The sequence below is a fragment of the Bombus fervidus genome, chromosome 16, assembly GCF_041682495.2.
Source record: "Bombus fervidus isolate BK054 chromosome 16, iyBomFerv1, whole genome shotgun sequence".
NCBI lineage: Eukaryota > Metazoa > Arthropoda > Insecta > Hymenoptera > Apidae > Bombus > Bombus fervidus.
This window is the reverse complement of record NC_091532.1, coordinates 6,144,597-6,168,296: the sequence shown is the minus strand read 5'-3', so window position 1 is coordinate 6,168,296 and position 23,700 is coordinate 6,144,597. Positions and strand designations below refer to the sequence as shown.

Genomic DNA, 23,700 nt, shown 5'->3' with positions numbered 1-23,700 from the left:
ACAAGAACATCCAACGAATCTTCATTTCGAATTCAAAACATCTACCCGTCACTCGTAATAGCTAGATCTTCGATATACGGCTCGACACACTACAAGAATCTATTAACATATATTTTTGCAGCAATATTTAACGTGACTCATTTCTTCGAAATCAGACAGCATAAGTAGTAACGTAACCAATATGTACAAAAATATTGACCACTCTCGTCACGGTATTAACATTTTGCTCGCGGATGGTAAAAGTATGAAATATCATAATGCACTGAAGTAATCCAGTTATCGAATATTTATCACATTCCCATGTAATACGTATTACCAGAAACTTACAAATGAGACCGCGTTCCTCAAGAAACGCATCATAACTTCATTAGTATTAGTGTGCATTCATATCTTATCAGTTTGCCCTTAGACCTTTGATGAAGTTATCTGTAACGTTACTGAATGGCGCATTTTTCCTGTGTATAGCTTCATTATAGTTAATATTACTTGTTGAATACTTATTCAAACTTGATAGTTGAAATATCAAAACATTTTCAATCACTCAAGTTGAACTATAAATAATCCCTTGCGTGATTAGCGATACCTATAATTAGAAAAATGGGTGCATATCTTATGTATCGTATTCGACTGACATAAAATGTCATTCCAAAATTGTTTTTCTACTAAACTTCTAGAGAATTTTTTCTTTCTTTAAGAAATAAAGGGTAACGGGAACGATACAAGATACTAAAGAGGTTCACACAGGATAAATTTAACTGTTCTTGACAAGCACAAAAGATTAAAGATCTCTAAAGAAGCTACCGGTAGCTTGCTTATTTTCCATCAAAGTAAAAATTAATTTATACATATTTCAAACGCCTCGATTCCGAGTTCTTATAACTTGGCAATGGTATTGAAATCGTTTATAAAAGAACAACTGGATACTTCCACCAAAACCGGTTCATCGAGACGAAAAAGGACAAAAACAAAGTATCAGAAACTTCCAGGCTCGTCGCACGTATCTATCCAATAGCATGATAAACGATGCTTGAGGAATTTTTTAATGGTATAATCTATTATTAAATCCATCAGCATCTATATTTACATTATAAAAAATGAAAAAAGGATGGATGGATAAAAATAAAACCGATCGAAGCCGAAACAGGTACCATTTTATGATGACAGAATTAATTGAATTAACATTTGATTTGTAAGATTATCAACACGTTCGAAAATAACGGTTATTATGGTGGTTGCTTCTCTAATTTGGTATTTTAATGTAGTAGGTAGTCTCCTGTCGAACGCAAGGTTATTCTTTCGTATCGCCTTAACTTCGATAAACCTGTTCCTGTAACCGGTGCAACACAACATTGCCATCCACCATTTTCCTGATGCGGTTTAGCAAGGTAGATAATAAAAAGAGTGACCAATTTGCTTGGTATGCAGGAAATTATACAAGTAGGCGAAAAGATGAAAGCAAAATCAGAGAATGAAAAACCATTAACGTCGAACAGTATTCTCTCCTTAGATCGGGTTTTACTTCTTGACGAGTTATTTTACAGAAAGAACTCATTCCGATCGTCTTTATCAATCATTTTCTTTTTCTTTTTTGATATCTATATCATATTTACAAATGGGTTTGTTGAACCAACCAGCAAAAACAATCATATCGTTGTAAAGAAATGCGTTTCTTTTTTACCATCTTTTACAAAAACTTACCATCTCTGACAGGCTATTTTGTTCTGATACTTTTGAATACGCATAAGTGCATTAATTATGTTAGAAATTCCTATCGCATTATAGAGTAGTTCACATAAGTCGGGATGTATAGTAAAAACATTCATCTGAAATTCAAAAAATATCAAAACGAGAAACAATCAAATTTAGAAATTACATTTAAACATTTAAAAATTAAATTTCCACGCGTATCTATCAGAAAGATATGTATTATATCAGCAATATAAAGTTAACAAGTTGTTAATAAGTCGAAATAACACGAAGCTAAACATCAAATTGTTTTCCTAAATTCGCTATTTCCAATGATAAATACGTTGTTTCTCGCACTTTCTATATTCTTTCCTGTCTGTTATTTATCACCTTTTTTTTTAAACCCACCATCAACCCACTCACCCCTCCGGCTCTGTTTAGCACATTACTACGGAGGAGTGCCCAGATTTCTCAACCTCGCGAAAGTGTTCGCCTTAATATTGAATTAATTTTTAAGAAATGTTGCATACATCATAATAGCAAAAAATTGAACGCCGATAAAATCAAATGAATAAATCAATACATAAAAACATAAATATAATAAATAAATAAGTAGATAAATGAAGTTAGAATAGCTGTTATTTGCCACCTGATAATTACGTTAGGAAAACATATTGTACTACCTCTATCTCATAAATTTATCGCCACTGCGAAGTACGTTCAATTCATTTACATGGCGTTTGCGCAAGATGGTTCCACTTAAAAATACCAACGCGAAACTTCGTAATTTGGTCGTTCGTTGCTGGCATTTCATGCACCCATCGGAATGTTAATTCAACGCATGAGAATTGACGATTTTTACTCGCTGAAAAGAGTCAGATCCTAAATTAAGCGAACGAAACGTGTCTTGCTAAATCTCCCACCTAAGGTCACACAATGCACCTGCTGAAGACACGAGAAAAGAATAGGAATGATGAATGGTGGAAAGCATGAAATAGGGGATCTGTTGGACTTTTCAATTGATCGGATGCTTGTGAAATAATAGAAAGGGGAAAGATCACGGTAAATGAATTCTCGTAATCTGTCATTACGCGAATATTTCAAAACTACGAAACAACGTCGTTACGCATGCAGATGAATTACCACTTTCTAGAATTTTACGATCTCCTCTGATACAGTGAAAACAATATCCTCAGCATTCCTCTGCAAAGTTGCTTTTATCTAGTCATTTTATCTAGTCATTTTATCTAGCATTTTAGCTTAGCTCTTAGACAAGATTACCGAGTAGTACTTGCTGCACATTTTATGGGAATTCCTAGATAAAAATAGAGAAGAATAAAGAATATAAAAATACGCACTATGAAAGATCAAAATATTGAATACATACACTAATGAATGCTGCAATCTGAATGAAAATTACATATGAATGAAAATTATGAAGTTACGAATATATTTAGAAGTCTCTTAAGTGAGTGCGTAACTATAAAGAAAATAAAAAATAAAAGGAGACAAAAACTATAAAGACATACGATGCGTTCAGAATGGCGATTTTGATCTTTCATTCAAGTGGCGATTGCATAAATAAAATGGAGGAGAAAGATGGCAATAAAAGTATCTAAGAAAGATAAACTCGGCACACAACTAAAACATTTCATTATTAGTCAAGTGGCTGTTGGGATTAAATTGACATTCCGCGGATAGTACTCCTAAAAGACCGCGTCACATTGCGAACAAGGTTCTACAAAAAAAGAAAAATACGCACGTGCCATACCTTCGTTGGATTTATTTACATTACACAACTTCGCGAGTCGCAACCGGTATAAAAAGATCCATAAACTATTAAACGAACGATGCTTTAGGTTGCTTTTGTCTCAAAGTGCATTGTTCGCTGCAAGCAAATCATTGTGTGGAAGTCATCAACCAGCTAATCTGGCAATAAATTGTATGCAGTCACACGTGCAGGCGTCGGTTAACCGATAATGCTATGTATCTAGTTAATGAACGCGAGCTCGCATTTCGCATTGACAATAAGTGTCATAATTACGTATTAATCAATGTACAGAGAACTAATTCGAAAATGAGATCAGATTGAATATTAATATAGCTTTTTGCTCTAACCGATAGATAATAGAATCTTCGTTGATTCCACTAATATGGTAGTATAGTATTTCATGTTTATATTAGTTTTAATACCAAATCAGTGAAAATGACTGCTATTAAATTTGCAGTTTTAGCAATTACTAAAAACATGCGAGTATACGTTAATTTTATGGAGATCGAAGCATGATCACATATATGTGCTTATTAATTTTTATCATATTGCTTAATGTATACGTTGTTAAAGAATAACTACGTTTTTTATAAAAAATAACATGTAAGATATAATAGTAGGTGGAGGCTTGTGATTAATAATCTACAATTTACGTGATGATTTGTAACATTCTGTTGGAAGATTGCTATAAGGCGAACAGACGGCGTCATTGCCCACGAATAGATATATATTTTGTAATTTCCTGTTCCGTGTATGGAAGCTAAATGTTTCGTCAAAGTGAACATCCACAAAAGAGCCGCGATTCCCTGGATATAAAATATAACGAGACACGGGGCAAATATGCACTTTCTATTGGATGGCGTATTTGCAGTCGCGTCCCGATTACCGCCGGAAAATTATTACCACATCGTGCCGCACTGCCAGCGATCTTGCAATAGTCGAGAGCAAAACGATTCCTTCTACGAAACCTATAGGCCTATAGAGTATTTGCTAATCTTCGATCACTCACCAGAATTTTAGCATTCATATATCGAACTTAGCGGTGTTCGTTACTTTGAAATGTCAGAAATAATTTCCAATAATAAACGAACTTGATGACATAAAATAATCGTTCCTCTACGTAAAATCATTTTAGAAAATCATTCTTATTCCTTTATGATGTGGAAAAGGTTCTCGTGCACACGCTTATAATTAAGTACTTATCGTTAACTGTCTTTTTCTAGCTTACAATCGCCGCGAAGCGTTGATACTCGAAACGTCTCATTAAATTTTCATCTCCCGAGGAAATGACGTATGATCAATCCGCGTTTCGCTACTTTTATTTTTACATTTTCTCTCTTATCACGTGCTACGCGACAATTGCACGGCGTGTTGCCGGAGATAATATCGTACGATGTATTAATTGAGCGATTATCTTACGAGTTGAAGTTATTTATACCAATCGATTATTTATAACGATCAATTTCTAAGTCTAACCTATCTAATTGCCACGATTAGCTAAAGTCTCAAATACGCTGCCGAACGATTGAAGAACAGGATTTAATTTCATAATACTTTACAGATATTTGAAAAGTCTTACACCTAAATCATATTCAAAAAATTGAATATGATTGAGAACGACCTATGTCGATCGACAGGTATGCACGTCCTTCGAAGGAACGCACGGAGTTCGATATTTGCGGTTGTATTTCCGCGGCACATTAGTATTCCTCGTGATCTACGAGAAGATTACTTAACGGTTACCAAAGCAATCGGTTACACGTTCATCGTTTTTTGATGAATACCATGGGTGTGTAACGCACAGACAGTAATAGTAAGTATAATTACGTATATCAGGTGGTTCAACTAAGTCTATCTCGTGATCAAGATCAGAGAAAAAACAGGAAACAGAAAATGCGCAGAAATTAATCGTAATCAAAGATCTAGACGATCTTTATCCATAGGATTTTACATACATGCGATATATTACACGTGGTCACTAAGCTTTAAATTAGCATGTCATTTACACGCCTAAATCACTGTCTGGTTGTTTTCGTCGTTTTCCACTAGAGCTACTTTTCCATCGTCGTTTGATTTGAAGATAAGAAAGAAATCAAAACCGAGCAAACGTGATCAAGCAAAAATAGAGATTTATGCAAAATCCAGGGCCATAAAGTCCTTTGTTCCTAATCTTGAAAACAATCAAGCCTTACGTAATCTTTTTTTCTTTCGCTCGATAAATAACATGTATGCAAATTCCTGATATATCACAATATATCGTTTAAATAAATTTATTCAGCTAAGAATTCCAACAACAACATCACGCTAACACGTAAATACTTGACGAATAAATAAAACTGAATAAATCGTTGGTTATCGTGCATCGATGTTTTGATCTCTGCTCCCTTCCGTGATAGAATGAACTTTTTGAAGTGCCCCTTTCAATATCAATGCATTAGTATTTAAGAATTTTATATTAGTATTATATTAATATTATATATACTTTATATTAATATTAAAGAATTACTATCTTAATTTAGATGATATCGCTTAGGTATAACGAAAATTATTTTTCTTCGGAAATTATCATTATCGAGAGGCAAAAGAAAATATACAAAGTAGCTTTTAATTATTCGTTTATTAAATTTTTCAAATTGCTACTTACAATCAAATGTTTAAAACATCGACCTAAAATTAACCAGAAGTATCGTTAGAGACCTTAAACATCGAAATCAAGTACATGTTACAACCTGAATTGCATCAGCAGATGCACTTTAACCACTTCGTAAGACTGAATAGGTGAACATTTGCGTAATGTACATACATATTTTCCAATTGATATTAAAAATATCCACAATCGAAATAAACGTCAGTTTATGGAAAAAAAAAGTATAATACGAAGGTAAATTGTCTTTAAAGAGAACACAAAACCTCGAATATTTTCTTCGAGGCCTGATGAATATTCTCTTAAAATTCATCGAACAATTCCATGTGCACAAACGACAAATTTTAGAATGAACCGGAATTCTCGTGTATTCCAAGTACATATATCTCATGCAAATTCGACAAATTGTCGTCCGTTCGCGTCACGTAATATTTTGAAACAAGTCGGAAGTTCTGATCCTGGACTGTATAATTCGAAACTCTTGAAAGATACGATTCTTTAAAAAATGAAAGGATTTATAGCATGACATTTATCTACATTTGTTTTTCCCCGAGCGAGCAAGAAAACACTCGATGCTTTTAAATTCTAGATAAATAATACATTCGGACAATATTCATTATATAATTACACAATTTAAAATTAATAAGTAAAATGATAATGACATGAATAAAAAAGATAATTTAAAAAATGGTTACATAATTCTCACAAGCATAATTTTCATTCGACGATAAATCAAGACATAGATCACTTTTTATAATGTTGATTCCAACATACGAATCTAGCTACTAAATTATTACCTTAAAAATAAAAAAGTTTAACGCGAATCATCTTTGTTGTAAGTTCACTAATCGAAATATTACACTGAGACTCGAAGCCCGATCCAAACAGTATTTTTCACAATGTCACACAAAATAGGAAAAGCGGGTTGTTGTGAAATTACGTAATACGATCTAGAAAAAAAAGTTAGATGATCGTACTTTATCCAGAAGAGTCGCGTTGACGCAATTGATTACCAAACAGGGGAAAAAAGTCTTGTTTCAGCCGCAAATGATGTATTTATGCACAAACCGAAAGTTCGCTTTCTACATTCGACGGGCATTTGCAACTATAATTATCTAAATTAAAAAAAGTCATAAAAGAGTCTATCAAAAATTTTCCATAAAATTTTTGTTATTTTAGTTTAAATTATACATTAACGACGACATTTTAGTCGTGATACGGTACTTTTTCAATAGATCTGTATTTTTAAAAATTCATTACAAAAACGATATAATGACCAAGAAATTTTCACATCTATTGTATATCCCATGTCGATGATCTTATCGATCGTTATTAATTATCACGAATCGAACGTTCTAAAATTCTCACTCCGTTAATTTTTCAAAACCGTGCAGATATTCTTATACCGATGATTTTGGGATTCTTTGGCATTACCATCGGCTGTGTTCTTATGGCGCTTGATCCGTACGAGTTAGTTTTCCGCACGAAGGTGATGTTCAGCCCCGGTGGCGAAATATTCGAAATATGGCGAAGACCGAATATCGAACTCTACCTGAAAGTTTATCTCTTTAACGTGACAAACCACGAGGAATATTTATCTGGCAAGGAAAGCAAGCTACGATTCCAGGAAATTGGACCCTACGTTTACCTGTAAGTGTATTAAGTTATTATAGCTAAATAAAACTTAAGTGATTTAGAGAAATATTATATCGAGCACATTAAGTATATACAGTTAATTTAATTATAAATTATTCAATTCTATAATTTAATCATGACCAGTATTGTTGAAAACAAATTAAAATTGCAATTGGAAGGTTAAAAAGCTGTAACGTTCTTCTTTAATTAGATAAAATTTTCAACAGACTATTTTTTAAAGGTGTTACATGTAAAAATGAAAATTTTCAGTCGTACATAGACATTTAATTTCAATTTGAAAGCCTCAATATCTTTCTTTAATGTCGTAAAATAATTGATTTTTAGGGAATCGTTCGAGCACAAAGACATTCAGTTCAATGACAATGGTACGGTGCTGGCGTATCTACATCACCCGTTGCAATATATACCACACATGAGCAATGGAACAGAAGAAGATATAATGATATTACCGAACATCGCCTTATTGGTAAGCGAAACTGTTTAATTATATACTTTTATGGGAAGGAGAAACTAACGGATGAGAATGTTTCGCGCAATTACCAAGACAGTCTTATTTAATGTTGATTTATCTGCACCAGTATGTACACGTATATGCGCGTTAAATCATAGCGAAAAAAATCTCGAAAACGAGTGAACAATTTCTGTGGTTTTATTAATCGATGTATGCGATTCGATAAATATAAAAGTTAATGTCAATTTCATCTGAAATTTTTTAATTTACGCATTTTCGAATTTAAAAATCGTCAAATTCGCAGATATTTGAATTTTCATATTTTCATGACGATTACAAAAACGTATTAATTTAAAGAATACAAATAGAAATATATATTCACGAATATTTCCAAAATCGTTAATATTTCATAATATGCATATACACAAATATCGGATACTTCACTCAATTAAATCTGTTTAGCTTCTATTCACTAACTGTTCCTATAAAGAATTTCTATAAGGTGTTTTTATAATTCTATATAATCGCATATAACCGACACACGTACTAAATCATATTATAACCTTTACCAAACTCAAATGAATCGACTACAATTGAATTAAATTTCAAGGTTGCGATTTTACTTAATTACATTGTGTTTTAGCATATTTATTCAGCACTTGTGCTTTAACATATAAATTCATCGCTAACAGAGTATAAATGTATAAGCCTTATGAACCTTTATGTACCTTCCTTTAATCTAATAATCACATAATTATAGTTTGAAATGTTAAGAAACAAGTAAATCATCCATCATTAATAATACAATTGAACTTGTAGTACTATCGTGTTATATTTTTAATTGTATCAGCAAGTTCTCAGCAAATATCAGAGTTAGAAAAAAATCTTTCAAATAAAATCATTTGATTATACTCGTTTTCTTTATTATGAAATGATAGCTTTATTGCGTAAATTGTGCAGAGAAATTATTAGTTGTCAACATAGAACAATATTTGATAAGGAGATATTTAATAATACTTACAATCAGTAAAATTTCAAGAGCAAGAAATAATATATTGATAACTTGTATCCAGCCGTAGAATAACTGCCAATAGGATCAATGATTCATCAAGCACGATTCCTTCGCGAGTATCGCAGCTAAACTTCCGTTTCCTCCTCTTTAAAGAATTCTTTGTTGAAATGAAGAAGAATATTTTTTTTCAAGCAAATTCTTTATTAAATGAAAGAAATACCATATCTTACGATATTAAGGATAAGAAAAGAAGCATGGAACAGGTTAATCTAAATAATTGGAATGGAGATATATTCCATCCCAATCGAGTCTTCGTCACAGGAATTGAATAGGATATTCATTAGAAGCAGAAAGCTCAAGGTCTACCGTTAAAGCAGGTTACAGGTCATCGTGACAAAAAAGACGGAAGTATTATATAATATTGTGTTTGAATTCTGCATACAAAAAGAAAGCTAATCATGAAAATTGCATGTTGTTCAATAATGCACGATTAATTGAATCAGTGTACTTGGTGTTATTCCCTGATATCTCCACTTCTATAAAAACATACAGATACTCTAGCAAGATTAAAGCGCAAAAGAGTACTTTCCATATTTGATAAATAAAACTTTGGTTAAGTAAAGTGGTCCAAGGTGGTTCACCAGGAATCGAGAATATTCGAATCTATTCATTTCCTTTAAAAGAACGTCCTATTAAAGACACGAAAGCTAAAGATAGAGAGGTGGAATAATACCGTAGGATAAAATACTCAATTTTAACTGCAAGAAAGTCTATTGTCTCGGTAAGAAAAATTTCAGGTTTCAACTAACAATGACGTCGTAAAATTTTACAGCTATATCATGTTCCATTACAATGAATTCTAATATTCAACTTTATATATGTCGTTTATAAAAGAAAATTTTCTTGAAACACAGAAAAATACCGGTTGAACGAAATATTCCGCGTGACACATCTCTATTCCCTAGAAGTGTATTGCATTCGGAAATAACCGTGATCGCCGACGCTTACACGGTAAATTTCCACTCGACGCACGAAGACATTCTTGACGAATGCATCATATTTAACGCAAGAAAGCATCAAATACTTGAATCAAGAGAACGTTTCACCATACATTTAGGGTACTTTTTTAAGGCAAAATTTATGCAAATTGTTTAAGAGAATTACACATTTCATCAATAGATTTCTTAGCTTTACGCAACATAATAACATACTTTGTTCGATTACTTGCATAATGACAATGACTTTATAAAAAGTGAAGTAATTCTAAAATATTGAATGTGCCATTAATGGACTGGTAATAATTAAAAGAGACTAAAACGTTCAATTAAAAACTTATGCATATTATTGCATGATCATCAAAACTAAACAAACATTACGATCAATCTAACATCAGTTATTATCTTTTTGCATTATTTGTATCTTCTATAAACTTTTTATTAGCAAATTTGTATCAAAGAAAAACAAATGAACGGTATTCATAATACGATCCAAAGAATTCAAGAAATACAATAATCTCATCGTACACAACGTGTTTTATGACCAGTCTTCTCCAGTGACTTAATCATCAATTTCCGTTATTGCAAGTACGTCTATATCAATGAACACGGATAACAACATCCTCTATAGTGCCCGGTTTTGAATTATGTTCCTAGAAACTTCAAAAAGAACAATTGTTACGTATAACAACGAAGAGGGAAAGCTAAATGCGAAACCAAAAGTGCAATTTCCTCTTCAGAACATTTCAATAATTATTCACAGCAGTCGAAGTATAAAGAAAAAATTGATCAATGTATATTCGTGTGTAGCACATGTACCGATGCGCATGCATACAAATGTATGTATGCAGTAAAAAAAAATAGTTGACGCAAAGCGAAATCTTCTAGTCGTATACATAGATCGGTAAATGCATGTAATTAAATGCAGCCGCGTGAATGAACTTTCAGACAGAAAATGAAGATGAGGGAAACCCTAGTTCGGTACGAGGACAAAACGAAACGGCATAATTAAGTCGCCTAACAGAAGATACGGGAATGAATAATGTTCTCTTTAACATTTTCCGACAACAAGTCATCGTTAATTAACTGTAGAATACGTCGACCATGAAAAATCACATTTCATAATAAAGAAGATTAATAATATCGCGACACAAAAATTGATGAGCTTACAAATGGAAAAAAAGAAAATAAATAGCTAATTAATAGCGAGCTTAGACTGTTTCATCACGAACATTCATAGATGTTTACACGAGCGTCAAATTTATTTATTAGAATCCGATTATATGTATATCTACAGGTAATAATCAGGAAGCTATTTTATTCGACTCTTCGAATCTTTATAAAACGATTCAAGTGCAAAATAATTTTTCACATTTTTATGAGATAATTCTCTTTTTTCGTTTCAGAGTATCACAAACGTAATGAGGAATTCTGCCTATCTAACGAGATTAGCGTTAAATCTACTAATCGTTAACACGAATTCGTACCCTCTTGTACGAATGACTGCTAGAGAATTTATGTTTGGCTACAAATCCACCCTTGTTACACTTGGCAATAAGATGATGCCATCGTGGATCAAATTTGATAAACTAGGTCTCATTGACAGAGTGAGTTTCAAATTCTTAACAACTTTGTCTATTCAATTCTTTTGGACATTTATTAATTCGCAATTATATTAATAAATTAATTCACAAACGATTATTACTTTAAATTTTAATCAGGTCCTCTTGAAAAATATTAACTAACAATTTTATAAGCTTCTGGAAAATCGCTACCCTTTTGCTAGATATCACTTCGAATCTCGACTGTGCATCTGTATTTTGCAGAGATTTTAGTGTTTTCTTTTTACTATAGATGTACGATTTTGAGGGTGATTACATAAACGTTTATACCGGCGAGAAGGATATACGACGGACAGGTCTGATTGAGAAGTATAATGGTGATGTAAATTTGCCGCAATGGACAGGAAAATGTGCAAATGTGAAGGGGGCTAGCGATGGAGCAAAGTATGCAAATTACATCGAGCCGAACGATACCGTATTATTCTTTAGAAAAAGCCTCTGTCGCAGTGCCACCATGGTAAGTTGTATCTCAGTGCTTGTACACGTTAAGCACTTGAGAATTACGTATTCAAATAATTTCATAATATCTTGTAATATATCTTCGAAGGATCCTTGTGTTACTTCGAATTACCATTGACTTATGAAAAGAAACTTATTATCAAAAATATAGTAAATAGTATATAAAATATTAGAGGTTAAGTAGATGTTTACTATCGAAGAGTATAATAAGTAAGATCAAAACATAATTTTACAGACACGAATTGGAGAAAAAACAATAAAGGGTTTGCATACATATAAATATACATTTGTTGAGAATATAATGGATAATGGTGCTTACATTCCGGAGAACAAATGTTTCTGCCGCCATGGATATTGTTTAAAACCTGGCTTAATTGATGTCACCGACTGTTATTACGGTAAAATGGTTTAAATGATTATAAAAATAGCATTAAAAAATATATATTTTACATTGACAAATATTAAGAATGTTTCAAAGTATGAATCGTATTAACATTAAACCAGAGGGTGTTGTTAAATTTTATTCCTATCACGCATACTAACAGTATCAATTAATATAGTCAAAATAGACAGATTGATTGTTATAGTTTGATAGAAAAAAGATCCATTTAGGGAGATAAATTTCTATATCAATCGTAGATATACTCTAATTACTTTAATTACCAAAGAAGAATGAATAATTAATTCATACTAGTAAATATTAAAAAATTAGTAGATACGTGAGTAAATACACTGCGTAATAATAATATGAAGTTAAAAGAACAAAAAGAAAAGAAATTAATTTATATATTCATGTTGATCACTTACCTTTACAATGATGCAGGATTTCCAATTGCTCTCTCGTATCCACACTTCTACAAGGCCGATCCAAGCATTCTGGAATCTATCGAAGGGTTAACTCCAAATCGTGATACTCACGAATCTTTCGTATATATTCAACCAGAGTCAGGTCTTCCAGTAGAATTTGCTTTCCGTTTTCAAATCAATATGGCTTTGCAAAATATCGGACATATGGCCAGAGTAGAAAAATTCGAAAACTTCGTCTTACCGTTACTGTGGTTCGAAATCGTAAGTACTGAAAAATATCGAATTGCAAGTATCGAACATATACCTTCAATATCGAATATATCAATAGCATTGATATCTCGACATTCAGATTTACCAAATAAATTTAAATAATCCATGATATTGTCAATATAATATAATAAATACATTATAAATATAAATTTTGTAAAATTTCCCATAAAAATATATCTAATTTTCAATATATTTTTTCCAGGGAATGTCCAAATTGCCAACATCGATGCTTATTCGTTTCTGGCTCTACTTAAATTTCTTACCGGTTTTTCAAAGTATAATGATTTATTTTTCGTTGCTCATTGGCCCTATACTTATAGCTCTCGGTGTTCGCAAAATCTTCGTATATCCGAAGGAATCAACGTTGACCACCCAATGGTTCGGCTCTCAAATGAGAAACAAAAAATTACAATTTTTTAACAGTAGGCGAATGTCGTGTAAGATCAACGAAATGGATACTTATTACAGTTCGCTAATTGAATCGAAAGAAGAAAACAAAGAATCCGAACTAACAACGGACTTACCAACTTTGAAAGAAGATATCGTGTGACCATCAGGGAAAACTATAGAAAGAGGCTATTTCCCGCGTAAAATTGATGTTCGAAACCAATGGGACGCATACAGATTATTTTCAGTCTCGAGATATTGCGGTCGATACATACGAAATATCGAATTCCACGTCGATAAGTAAGAAAATATGTTTATCTTCGATATTTTTTAAACTGGTTATAGTGTCGTAAAATTGAAATTTTATTTATCTATTAATTCACTGTGATCATAGAATGAAAATATAGTTGCATAGTGTATAAAATATGAAATAATTGATAACCTTTTTCAAATGGAATCGCAATATGGTAAATAGTGACACCTTGTTGAACGATTGTAATTTTTCTGATTAAACGACACAATGCAAACGGTGCTAATTCAGAAATTATTAGTTTCTACTTTTACGTATAATTAACATCTTTTGTTATTGGAAAATTTTTGATGGGTGCAGAAATTTGTATTATTAATATTTTGGTGATGGTATTTTATATTTATAATAAATTTCTCAAAGACCGGTGCACTTATAGATAAAGAAGCACAAGAGGATACAATAATTTGCACAAGGGGTTTTCTAATTTTATATAAATAATTAAGTGCATTAAGACTGATATTATAGACTGGTATAGTGATTAAGTGATTTATAATATATATAAATATTAAAACAAAAACATGAGGTAGTTGGTATTTCATTAACATAACCAATCATGTTATTATATGTAATATAATATACAAAAAATATCAAGTTTGAATAGCATCGTTTGTAATTAAAATTGAAATGGATTTAGAAAATGGTAAAGGGGATTGTGGATTATTTGATTTTGTATATTTAAAACATATTTATTGATATCATAGTAATAGAATTTTATTATTAATTACATATACTAAGTAAATATATACTGCTCTTTTGTTAAGAGCTGTTAAAAGTATTATATTATATTAATTATAAAAAGTGTTAAAATATACATATTATCATCATAGATTCTTTTTTATCAATGACGAAAAAAATCCTTATATTTTTATTATTAAGTGTAAATTATGTCATTGAACTTCAATACAATCAGTTGACACCATATCCATATATGATATAATGATGTCAGATCACAATGTTATCACATATTCATTTATTTCGTAATTTCATGTATGTACAATTAAATTTGTGATAGTCTTCCATTAGTTTTAAGTAATTATTAAGACATTTCTAACACTAAGATTTGAGTTTTCTAAAAAAAATTTATAATTCTGAGATTAGGACTACAATATTTTTAAAATATGACTAAATATACTATTTCTCCTTTTATATCAGAGTATTTCAGTTAATTCTCTACTTGTAAATATTATTCATACAACATTAATTATGAATTTTCGACATATATAGTATTCACATTGTGTATAAATTTTTGAAGTCCCCATAACATAAGTATGAATATTTCTTTAAATATTTCATCACTCTTACCTCATTTATAGATCTAAATAATAGTTGTAGTGAACTAAGGAAATAGTATTCTTATAGTATGCAAATAAATATATTCCTATAAATCATGTTTAGCTTTAGAACAATAACAATTTTTTGTATACATAAATCCTATTTCCTTGAGTTATATATTCTGCACAATTTAATGGGAATAATATTATGTTCTTTATAAAAATATTGAATTCTTGCCAGTGAAATGTTAATGATACATATAAGTATTTGTAAGAATTGCTCAATAAATAATGTTTTTAACACAGGGCCCCAAATTTATTTTGTAATACAATGCCAACATATTCTATAAGCAAAAATAAGAAACTGTAAGCATAGGCTCATAAATACTTTATTAAAAACAACAGCGCTTTGATTCTACAAATACAAAAATTTCAATAAAAAGATACATTTAATGATACACTTAAGAAATTCGAGTTTTAATTTACAAGTACAATACCGATATAAATATATATAATGAATAAAAAATTTTTCTTAAATTAAATCATAATTTCATATTTATACAGGTATATATACAAAACTTGTGTAATTGTTTATCTATAATATTCGAATTGACACTTGTAACAAAGACTATTAATTCTGTGTCATGTATTTTGCAACAAATTGTTGTATTCCCTCTTTATCTGAAACATTTACCATCAATTCAAAGTAACTGAATAACATAAAAAGATGAAAACTTTTTAAAATTGTACATTACCAAATATTTTTTTCCCAAGGAGAGTATAATGCATTTCTCTACATATTTTTGAAAATGTCGTTCGATCAGGAATACGTTCAGATGGGTAATACTTCATTAAATATGATTTTAAAATTTTTACAGTTTTAAATTGTGTAGCTTTATCTGCAGGTACAAGTTTCTTTTTATCTTTATCTGTGTATTGCTTTAAATGGTCTTTTTTATCATGTTTGTCTTGCAAACATTTTTTTATTTCTACATGTTCGACTATTATGCTTTCCTGTTCTGACATTTCTTTTCTTTCTATATCTTCTATTGTAAATATTCTTTTATCTTTAATGTCTTTGGTTTCAATTTTTTCATGATCAATTTTATTATTTTTATTGCTAAAGATTTCATTTACTTCAATGTCTTCAATATTGGTAGCCTTTTCCTCGTTAATTACAGAACATCTTTTTTCTTCAAACTTCACCTTTTTATTCGATTTTGTATTTACGTTACTTTCAAATAAAGTTACATTTTTACGTTTCTTTTTATTTTGACATTTTGATTCTTTTTCAACTTCGATATTAGTACTACCGTTACTCTCATTTTCTTCTATAACTACGACAGAATTTGATTTTGTAGATTGCAAAATTTGCTCATAAACTGATTTACTTGCGGGAGACGCTTTTTTAGTTTTGGGATTTTCCTTTGTGGGTTCTTTCGAAAATTTTTGTGACTTTTTATTGTGATCCTTTAATAACATTTCTTCGTGAATCTTTCGAGCGCATGTGAAACCACTTAATGCTTGAAAGTCGGTAGTCTTATGTTGTGTTATAGCTTTTTCACTGTCTTTTTTTGTGAGATAATTATCTTTAACAACCACATCTTCGGTAAAAAGAAAGCAATTTTTACTAACATTATCTTTTGATTCTATCATATTGATATCTTTATTATCGTCTTGCAAAATACTTGCCTCGAATATATTTTTCTTATTAATAGGCTTGTTTTCCAATATTTTTTCGCTCTTTTTTAGTTCTAGAGCAGTCTTAAATGTAGGGCATAAAATATTTTTATTTGTTTGTTTACTTAATTTATCTTCTATGTTATGTTCTAAATGACTATTATTTCTTTCTTTATCGTATTCATTAAAAGATTCTGGTCGCTTATTTTGTTTACTGTTTGCGTTAAAATCGCGTAAATGTTCATGTAACGTATTAGAACTGGTACATTTCCGTATCGAAGAAATCTGTATTTAGCAAAAACTCAAGTTATTAAGCACCATGAATGAAGTATGAATGAACTATATAAAATGCCAAATTACATACCAATTTAGACATACCAAATTTATATTTATTTGCAATTTTACTACTGCATAACTCTTTATATTCAAGATCATATGCTAAATTATGCATATCAGTCTCCAGAATTTGTCCTTTAGATTCAGGAAAAACTGCTTCATAATTATCTAGTAAGGCTGATCTCAATTGATTGTAGAAATGTTCACGAATTTGCACAGCTAAACCTTTTATTTTTATATCAGTACTTTCAGGTGCACGTACATGAGATTGTTTAGCATCTTCACGATTTTGTTTTTTTAACTAAAGTAGGAAAAATACAGATAAGAAAAAAGATAAAAAAGATATAAATCTATCCTTTAGATATATTTACCTCGTCGCTTTTATTATTATTTCTCCGAATAGCAAACTGTTTTTCAATTAATTCTTTTGTTTCCCGTTTACTTTCAGCTAATAATTTTTCCCTTGAATCTAATCTCCCTCCATATTCATTTTCACTGTAGATAAAAATAATTAAGACTGAGATAATTACAATTTAGTAAAAAATATATATAACCGTAAATATTTTAAAAATATATTACTTACTCAGCATCATACTTTGGTAAAGCAATACCATCTAAATTGCTACTAGACTTAGGATGAGATTGTGATCTAGTTTGACACATTTCAAACTTTGATATTCTTGCTTGAACAGCATCTTTCTTTTTACATACATCACACCTATCTTTGCATGGAGGTGGATTATCTCCAAAATATTTAGAGAACACTGCATGTCTACATCTGTAGAATCCATTAAACTGTACTTAAATATTTGTATATAAAAGGATATTCATAGATAATATAATAATTCTTACTTTGTTTCAAGACAGTATGAAACAGTTTTTTCAAAATTTTTCCAATTTAATTTTACAAGCTCAGACTTTTTTCGCGTAATTTCTTCTTTAATAAGAAATGCAATAGCTGAATATTCTTTATTACTAAAATAAATCCTACAAAATGCTGGTTTACCATCTCTGCCAGCTCTACCAGATTCTTGATAATATGCTGCTATATTTTGAGGAACTGTCCAATGCACTACAAATCTGCACATAAAATTACAATATTACTATTAAATGTCGGTAAAAGTGACATACGCTTCCTATGAAATAAAATAATTTACCTAACAGAGCCCTTGTCTACACCCATCCCAAAACTACATGTTGCTGCAATAACAGGTACTTCACCAGATGTCCATTTATTTTGAACCTCATTACGTTCTTGATTTTTTAAACCTGTAGAAATAATTATTAGATATTACTAGTTGTTTTATCATTGTTAGTTTTATGAGTATTAGGGATAATAATAACATTTACCTGCATGATACGCTAGAGCAGGTATACCAGAACTGGATAATTTATGTGCAATTACTTCGGTTGCTTCTTTTTTTCTACAATAAATAATGCCACAATTTCTTTTGGCCTGCAATTAATTTTTTTATATATGTTACATATTATGTACTTATATATGTTACCTAACATATGTTACATATAAGTTTATCATGCACAGTAACTTACTTTTGGAATGGATTTATCTTGGGAATCAAGAGCTTCTATAACAAAATTTCTTAAATGTTCAAATGGCTTGTCTAATATTTCTAAAAACCATACATCATAATAAAGATTAGGTCGAAATACAGGAACTGAGAATATGGCAGGGTTTTTCATATTTAAGCATTGGAGTATATCATCCTTCACCTATAATAATATATCTCATACTATTTAAATTTTAAACCTTTATTAATAACTTAAGTTTATAAAGTATACATACTTACCTCTTTTGCAGCAGTAGCTGTTAATGCAATTATGGGAATATTAGGACATAATTTTTTAAACTTTCCTAATTCTCTATAACTAGGTCTAAAATCATGACCCCACTGACTCAAACAGTGAGCTTCATCAACAACAAAATAAGATAATGCTTTTATTTTGTTCAATCTTGTTATTGTAGCCTATAAAAAGGTAATTTGAATAATTAATTAATATGCATACAGCCATTGGAAATTCTATCACAATTGTAAATTAGTCATTTACTTGAAAATGTTGCTGCGCACCCATTTCGGGAGTAACATATAATAATTTGATTTTTGGAGAATTAGATGCCAAATCTTTCATTATTGCATTTCTTTCTTTAGTGGATGTATTTGAATTCAATGAGTTTGCATTAATTTTCTTACTTATTAAAAAGTCAACTTGATTCTACAATAAGAAAACATTATATGATAGATTTAGTTTGTTTTTGGATATTGTACATCTCTATATGATGCTCATGTATGATACATATTTGTAACATATATATATATATACCTTTATTAAAGCTAGTAATGGTGAAAAAACAATTGTGATTTTATCTTCTTTCATTAAAGCTGGCAATTGAAAACAAAGTGATTTCCCAGATCCAGTTGGCATACATACAAATACATCTTGTTTGGCTAAAAATGTTTAATTTATTGTAGTTGATTTATTCAGAAATATTAAGAATAACAACAAATTTTAATGCCGATAAAAAAATAAGTAAATTCCACATATTTGTTATTTATAAATGACATCAACCTTTATAAACAGCAGTGGTTGCTTCTTTCTGAATATCACTTTTAAAATCATCATAACCAAATACAGACTTCAGAACAACTGACAGCATTTTATCCCACAATAAATTAAATTCTTTAATCGTAAAAGTGTAGAGATACAATTATTGTTTGTACATTATACAAAATAATTCTTTTTAGTTTTTATTCCTGTAGACTAAACTTATAAATACGCTGCTTACAAAACCCGCCATGATTATGAGTGTTGATAAAGTCACTATAAATACTAGGATACTATAGCCCATTCAATGAGACGAGAGTAAACGTAAACAAAATATGACGCTGTGGCTGCAATTATTAGCTGCCGACTAGTGAAACTCTGTTGACGCTAGTTACTAATCACTAGCCGGCAGCTATTGCAGTTGTAGCAATCAAATTTTAAATTTAATGCCTTATCTCGTTGAACAGACTATATATACATACGTTAGAGAATTCATGTTTTTTTATGACAATATTGATTTGACAATTAAGTGGTATGCAAATTTTGTCAATAGGTGGTCTTAACACATTTTTTTGTTTTGCCAATATGTTCAAAGCACCTAACCTGTATTGTTTTCTTATGACTGCCTGAAAGATGGCAAAAGATCATCAACAAATACAGACAATACCTAATTGAATAAGTTATATTTTTAATAAAAAATTTTGAATTTTTCTTCTTATTTAAAATCATATAGTTGCCAACCCAGTAAATAACACTTATATTTTTAATGTTACAAAATTTAATAACAAAATATATAAATTATTCTATTATACATATGTAGTTCTATATTATAAAAATTTTGGATTATAAAAAATAGAATACATTTATACACATAACTATGTAGGATTTTGTAACCTATATAATAATAGATCGTAAAATTCAATCCACTCTGGGAAAGTTGCACCATCTACAGCTTTTTCAATAACTTCCATTACTTTTTGAACTGGTTGATTCACCCTGTTAGTAATAATACAAACGTTAATATCCATTCACAGTCAAAATATTAATTGTAATTGAAATACTTACCAATCATTTAAGATTTCATTAAATTCATCAATTTCTGCCCTTGTTTTCGTATTAATATTTTGTGATAATTTCAAAAGTTCCACTGTATTATAATTATTCTCCTCATATGTTATTGGCGGTAAATGAAATGTATTTAGATTTTCTTCAGTTTCTAAGAATTCTAATTTTTTATACATGAACATTGAAATTAGATTTTTATAACATTCTATTAAAGAATATATAGGAATTTGAATCAATGGAAAATATGATGCAAGATTTGAAATTTGGGAGTTAGTAATTGAAACAGATGCTTCACTGAAACAACTTTTCGTATGCCTAAAACATTTGCATAATATACAAATCAATTTACAATTTTTATTTTAGATTTAGAAATAGAAAGTAATAAATTTTTACAATATGGAAGAAATCTGACCTGTAAATTCCAATTTCTCCTTTTAACATGACTTTCTTTAAAGCATTAAGATCTAAAACATCATGAAATATATCCAATTCAGTAGATAAATCATTTTTTAAGATTGTACAGTCATAACCATCATTTCGCATTGTTATTATTTTTTGTAACTCCGCATTTATTTTTTCTTCTGTTTTCATGAGAAACATTGGTGCAGATTTCAAAAGGTTTAACGATTGCTGTATATCTTGTATACATGTTGTCTAGAATTAATTTAAAATTAATGCAAAAATAATTATGTATACATATACACACTACAATAATTATAAAATGTTAACATACAATTTCAGCACTAGTATTTTGAATTTCTAGAACTAGTTGTGTTAGATCAAATGCAAATGTGTTACTTTCATATAAATCATCCCGGATTTTATCAATTTCTCTTTGTAAACTTCTTTGCTCACTTTCTAATTTGTGCACTTCTAATGCTAATGCTAACCACTCACTTATATCTGTAGAATTATTTGAAGCTGTCTAAAATTAGAATTAAGATTAACAAAGTTAATATTTAATATTTAATTTTTTATATTTAACTAATATTTAACATACCTCAATCTTTTCTATATATTCCAAAACATTTTGTTGATGATTACTTGTTCTTGCATTGTATAATAATCGTTTGGAGACTATAGAAATATGCTGTCCATATGTTTTAGCAATACCAATATTTATGTGTTTTCCATTTGGCTCCACTGATTTCATATTTTCTGATTTAATTAATATATCCAAATCTTCAGTTAAGCTTTGATATAAATAATGCCATAATGTAGATACTTCAATGTGACTAAGATTACTTGATACTATATCCCATACCTATAAATATAATCTAAATAATATAGATGTAATTGTTATTGTCTACAATGATATATAGATACATACTTGTCTTTTATTTGCTCCAGTCCAAAGACTTGTCACTACATCTGACATTTCCATTAGTACTTTATGATCTAAATCTTTACAAGTTTGTGGCATTAAATGTTGACAAACTAATCTCATATTATTACAATCATGAAGTTGTGTATTAGTTTGATCATATTTCATCTGAAGTAAATCTTGTCTTGCTCTTATGATGGAACGCTTAGATGAAATATCTCTTAGTTTTTGGACTAAATAAAAATATTTGTTAAATATATATTCTTTGTCATATTTTTGTTAATAACATACCTTTTTGCCTAACTCTAAAATCTTGTTGTTCATATTCTTCCTCTAACTTAGATATTTGATCCCTTAAATTAATTTTTTCTGATTTTAATTCTAATAAATTTTTCATACACTGAACAACTTTATTAGATGTTTTCTGTTTTAAATGATACAATAAGACATTTTTTCTTATTGTTTTTGCTTCTTTAGCATTAAATATAACCTCAGCTAAATCATCCCACATCAGTCCAGCAAGGCCTGAATACAACCTATAACAAATAATAGATAATTTAAAATTGAAATATGTATATAATCATAATTTAAGTAATATCATACATAATCAAGAATAAAGTTATAAGACACACTATATGTAAGTAAAAATAAATTTATGGAATTTTATACAAACATTTGTTTTACTGAATCGTTGAATATTGTAGGTGGACATTCTAATTGATAAATCCATGTAAATACATCCATAGATTTTTCCATAATTATAAAACGTTAATTATATCCACAATAAGATATATTATAAACATAACCGAAAGAATTTAATTAAAACTACACCTTTACATCGAACTGAAAAGTTAATATAAATATAATTTTACACTGAATCTTGAAATAGATACAATAAAAATAAAAAATGAATATATTATTTAATATACAAAACCTAATAGAATTTTAAAAATGATTTCTAACTGTTTTCAGTATTATATAAAAATAACAAATTTGTTAAAACTGAATAAGATTTAAGTTATTTAAACCGTTACCCGTAAGATCTTTACCAAACATTTAATTGATCATACATTATTTTGTGAGTATAGAACAAGTTATATGAATTAAATAAGTATGAACTACTTCACAAATCACTAAAATAACGTGTAAACAAAAATGTGTAGAAAAATTAATTCTTTTTTAATTCAAATCTAGTTAACGGCGCAGTATTAGGCCCAATTTTTACGCCCATAGACAAACTATAAGATAGAAAATCATCTTGTTACTTTTATGCAATTTCCAACGTTATCGATTCACCATACAAAAAATTTATAATATCTCTGGTAGCATCAGCAGTGATTGAAATTAAAATTAAATCCGACAAATTATTAATTTCACTTATTTTACTATAAA

At 29.6% G+C, this 23,700-nt stretch overlaps 3 protein-coding genes across 9 annotated transcripts in view; 1 reads left to right on the top strand and 2 right to left on the bottom strand.

Annotated features, from left to right (window-relative positions):
* Positions 1-15,650, top strand: part of LOC139995615 (scavenger receptor class B member 1) — a 29,476-nt gene extending 13,826 nt beyond the window's left edge. For all 3 annotated transcript variants that reach the window (XM_072019239.1, XM_072019237.1, XM_072019238.1), the window contains 7 exons: positions 7,496-7,751; positions 8,082-8,223; positions 11,622-11,822; positions 12,070-12,294; positions 12,532-12,694; positions 13,120-13,364; positions 13,576-15,650. In XM_072019239.1, the coding sequence (XP_071875340.1) occupies positions 7,496-7,751; positions 8,082-8,223; positions 11,622-11,822; positions 12,070-12,294; positions 12,532-12,694; positions 13,120-13,364; positions 13,576-13,923 (1,580 nt within the window). In that variant the 3' untranslated portion in view covers positions 13,924-15,650. The remainder of the gene's footprint in view (positions 1-7,495; positions 7,752-8,081; positions 8,224-11,621; positions 11,823-12,069; positions 12,295-12,531; positions 12,695-13,119; positions 13,365-13,575) is intronic.
* Positions 15,651-15,704: 54 nt separating this feature from the next.
* On the bottom strand, positions 15,705-20,374 carry LOC139995614 (ATP-dependent DNA helicase Q5). 3 transcript variants are annotated; one of them, XM_072019234.1, is made up of 13 exons: positions 19,944-20,374; positions 19,698-19,822; positions 19,425-19,589; positions 19,166-19,342; positions 18,909-19,088; positions 18,708-18,813; positions 18,515-18,626; positions 18,210-18,437; positions 17,941-18,135; positions 17,729-17,852; positions 17,386-17,658; positions 16,097-17,306; positions 15,705-16,022 (listed from the first exon to the last, which is right to left on the bottom strand). In XM_072019234.1, the coding sequence occupies exons 1-13, from the start codon at positions 20,029-20,031 to the stop codon at positions 15,973-15,975; spliced, it is 3,033 nt and encodes a 1,010-aa protein (XP_071875335.1). In that variant the 5' UTR covers positions 20,032-20,374; the 3' UTR covers positions 15,705-15,972. The 3 variants fall into 3 exon arrangements, with proteins under 3 accessions (XP_071875335.1, XP_071875336.1, XP_071875337.1); XM_072019235.1 differs by lacking the exon at positions 19,425-19,589; XM_072019236.1 differs by lacking the exons at positions 19,425-19,589; positions 19,698-19,822; positions 19,944-20,374 and having other exon boundaries at positions 18,909-19,108; positions 19,166-19,279.
* Positions 20,375-20,664: 290 nt separating this feature from the next.
* LOC139995616 (uncharacterized) overlaps positions 20,665-23,700 on the bottom strand; it is a 72,052-nt gene continuing 69,016 nt past the window's right edge. The window contains exons 1-9 of one of the 3 annotated variants that reach the window (XM_072019240.1): positions 23,343-23,556; positions 22,982-23,151; positions 22,600-22,844; positions 22,315-22,541; positions 21,985-22,248; positions 21,718-21,909; positions 21,397-21,638; positions 20,985-21,299; positions 20,665-20,915 (exon numbers count right to left, since the gene is read on the bottom strand). In XM_072019240.1, the coding sequence (XP_071875341.1) occupies positions 20,795-20,915; positions 20,985-21,299; positions 21,397-21,638; positions 21,718-21,909; positions 21,985-22,248; positions 22,315-22,541; positions 22,600-22,844; positions 22,982-23,064 (1,689 nt within the window). In that variant the 5' untranslated portion in view covers positions 23,065-23,151; positions 23,343-23,556 and the 3' untranslated portion in view covers positions 20,665-20,794. Of the gene's footprint in view, positions 20,916-20,984; positions 21,300-21,396; positions 21,639-21,717; positions 21,910-21,984; positions 22,249-22,314; positions 22,542-22,599; positions 22,845-22,981; positions 23,152-23,342; positions 23,557-23,700 lie in introns of those variants that run through there. The other 2 variants (XM_072019241.1, XM_072019242.1) reach the window with 2 other exon arrangements.

Coding starts and splice junctions, on each gene's coding strand:
- LOC139995614 (XM_072019234.1), bottom strand. CDS start 20,031: ATGCTGTCAGTTGTTCTGAAGTCTGTATTTGGTTATGATGATTTTAAA. Junction 18,814..18,908: donor AAGATAAATCCATTCCAAAA/GTAAGTTACTGT, acceptor AATTAATTGCAG/GCCAAAAGAAATTGTGGCAT. Junction 16,023..16,096: donor CCTTGGGAAAAAAATATTTG/GTAATGTACAAT, acceptor TAAATGTTTCAG/ATAAAGAGGGAATACAACAA.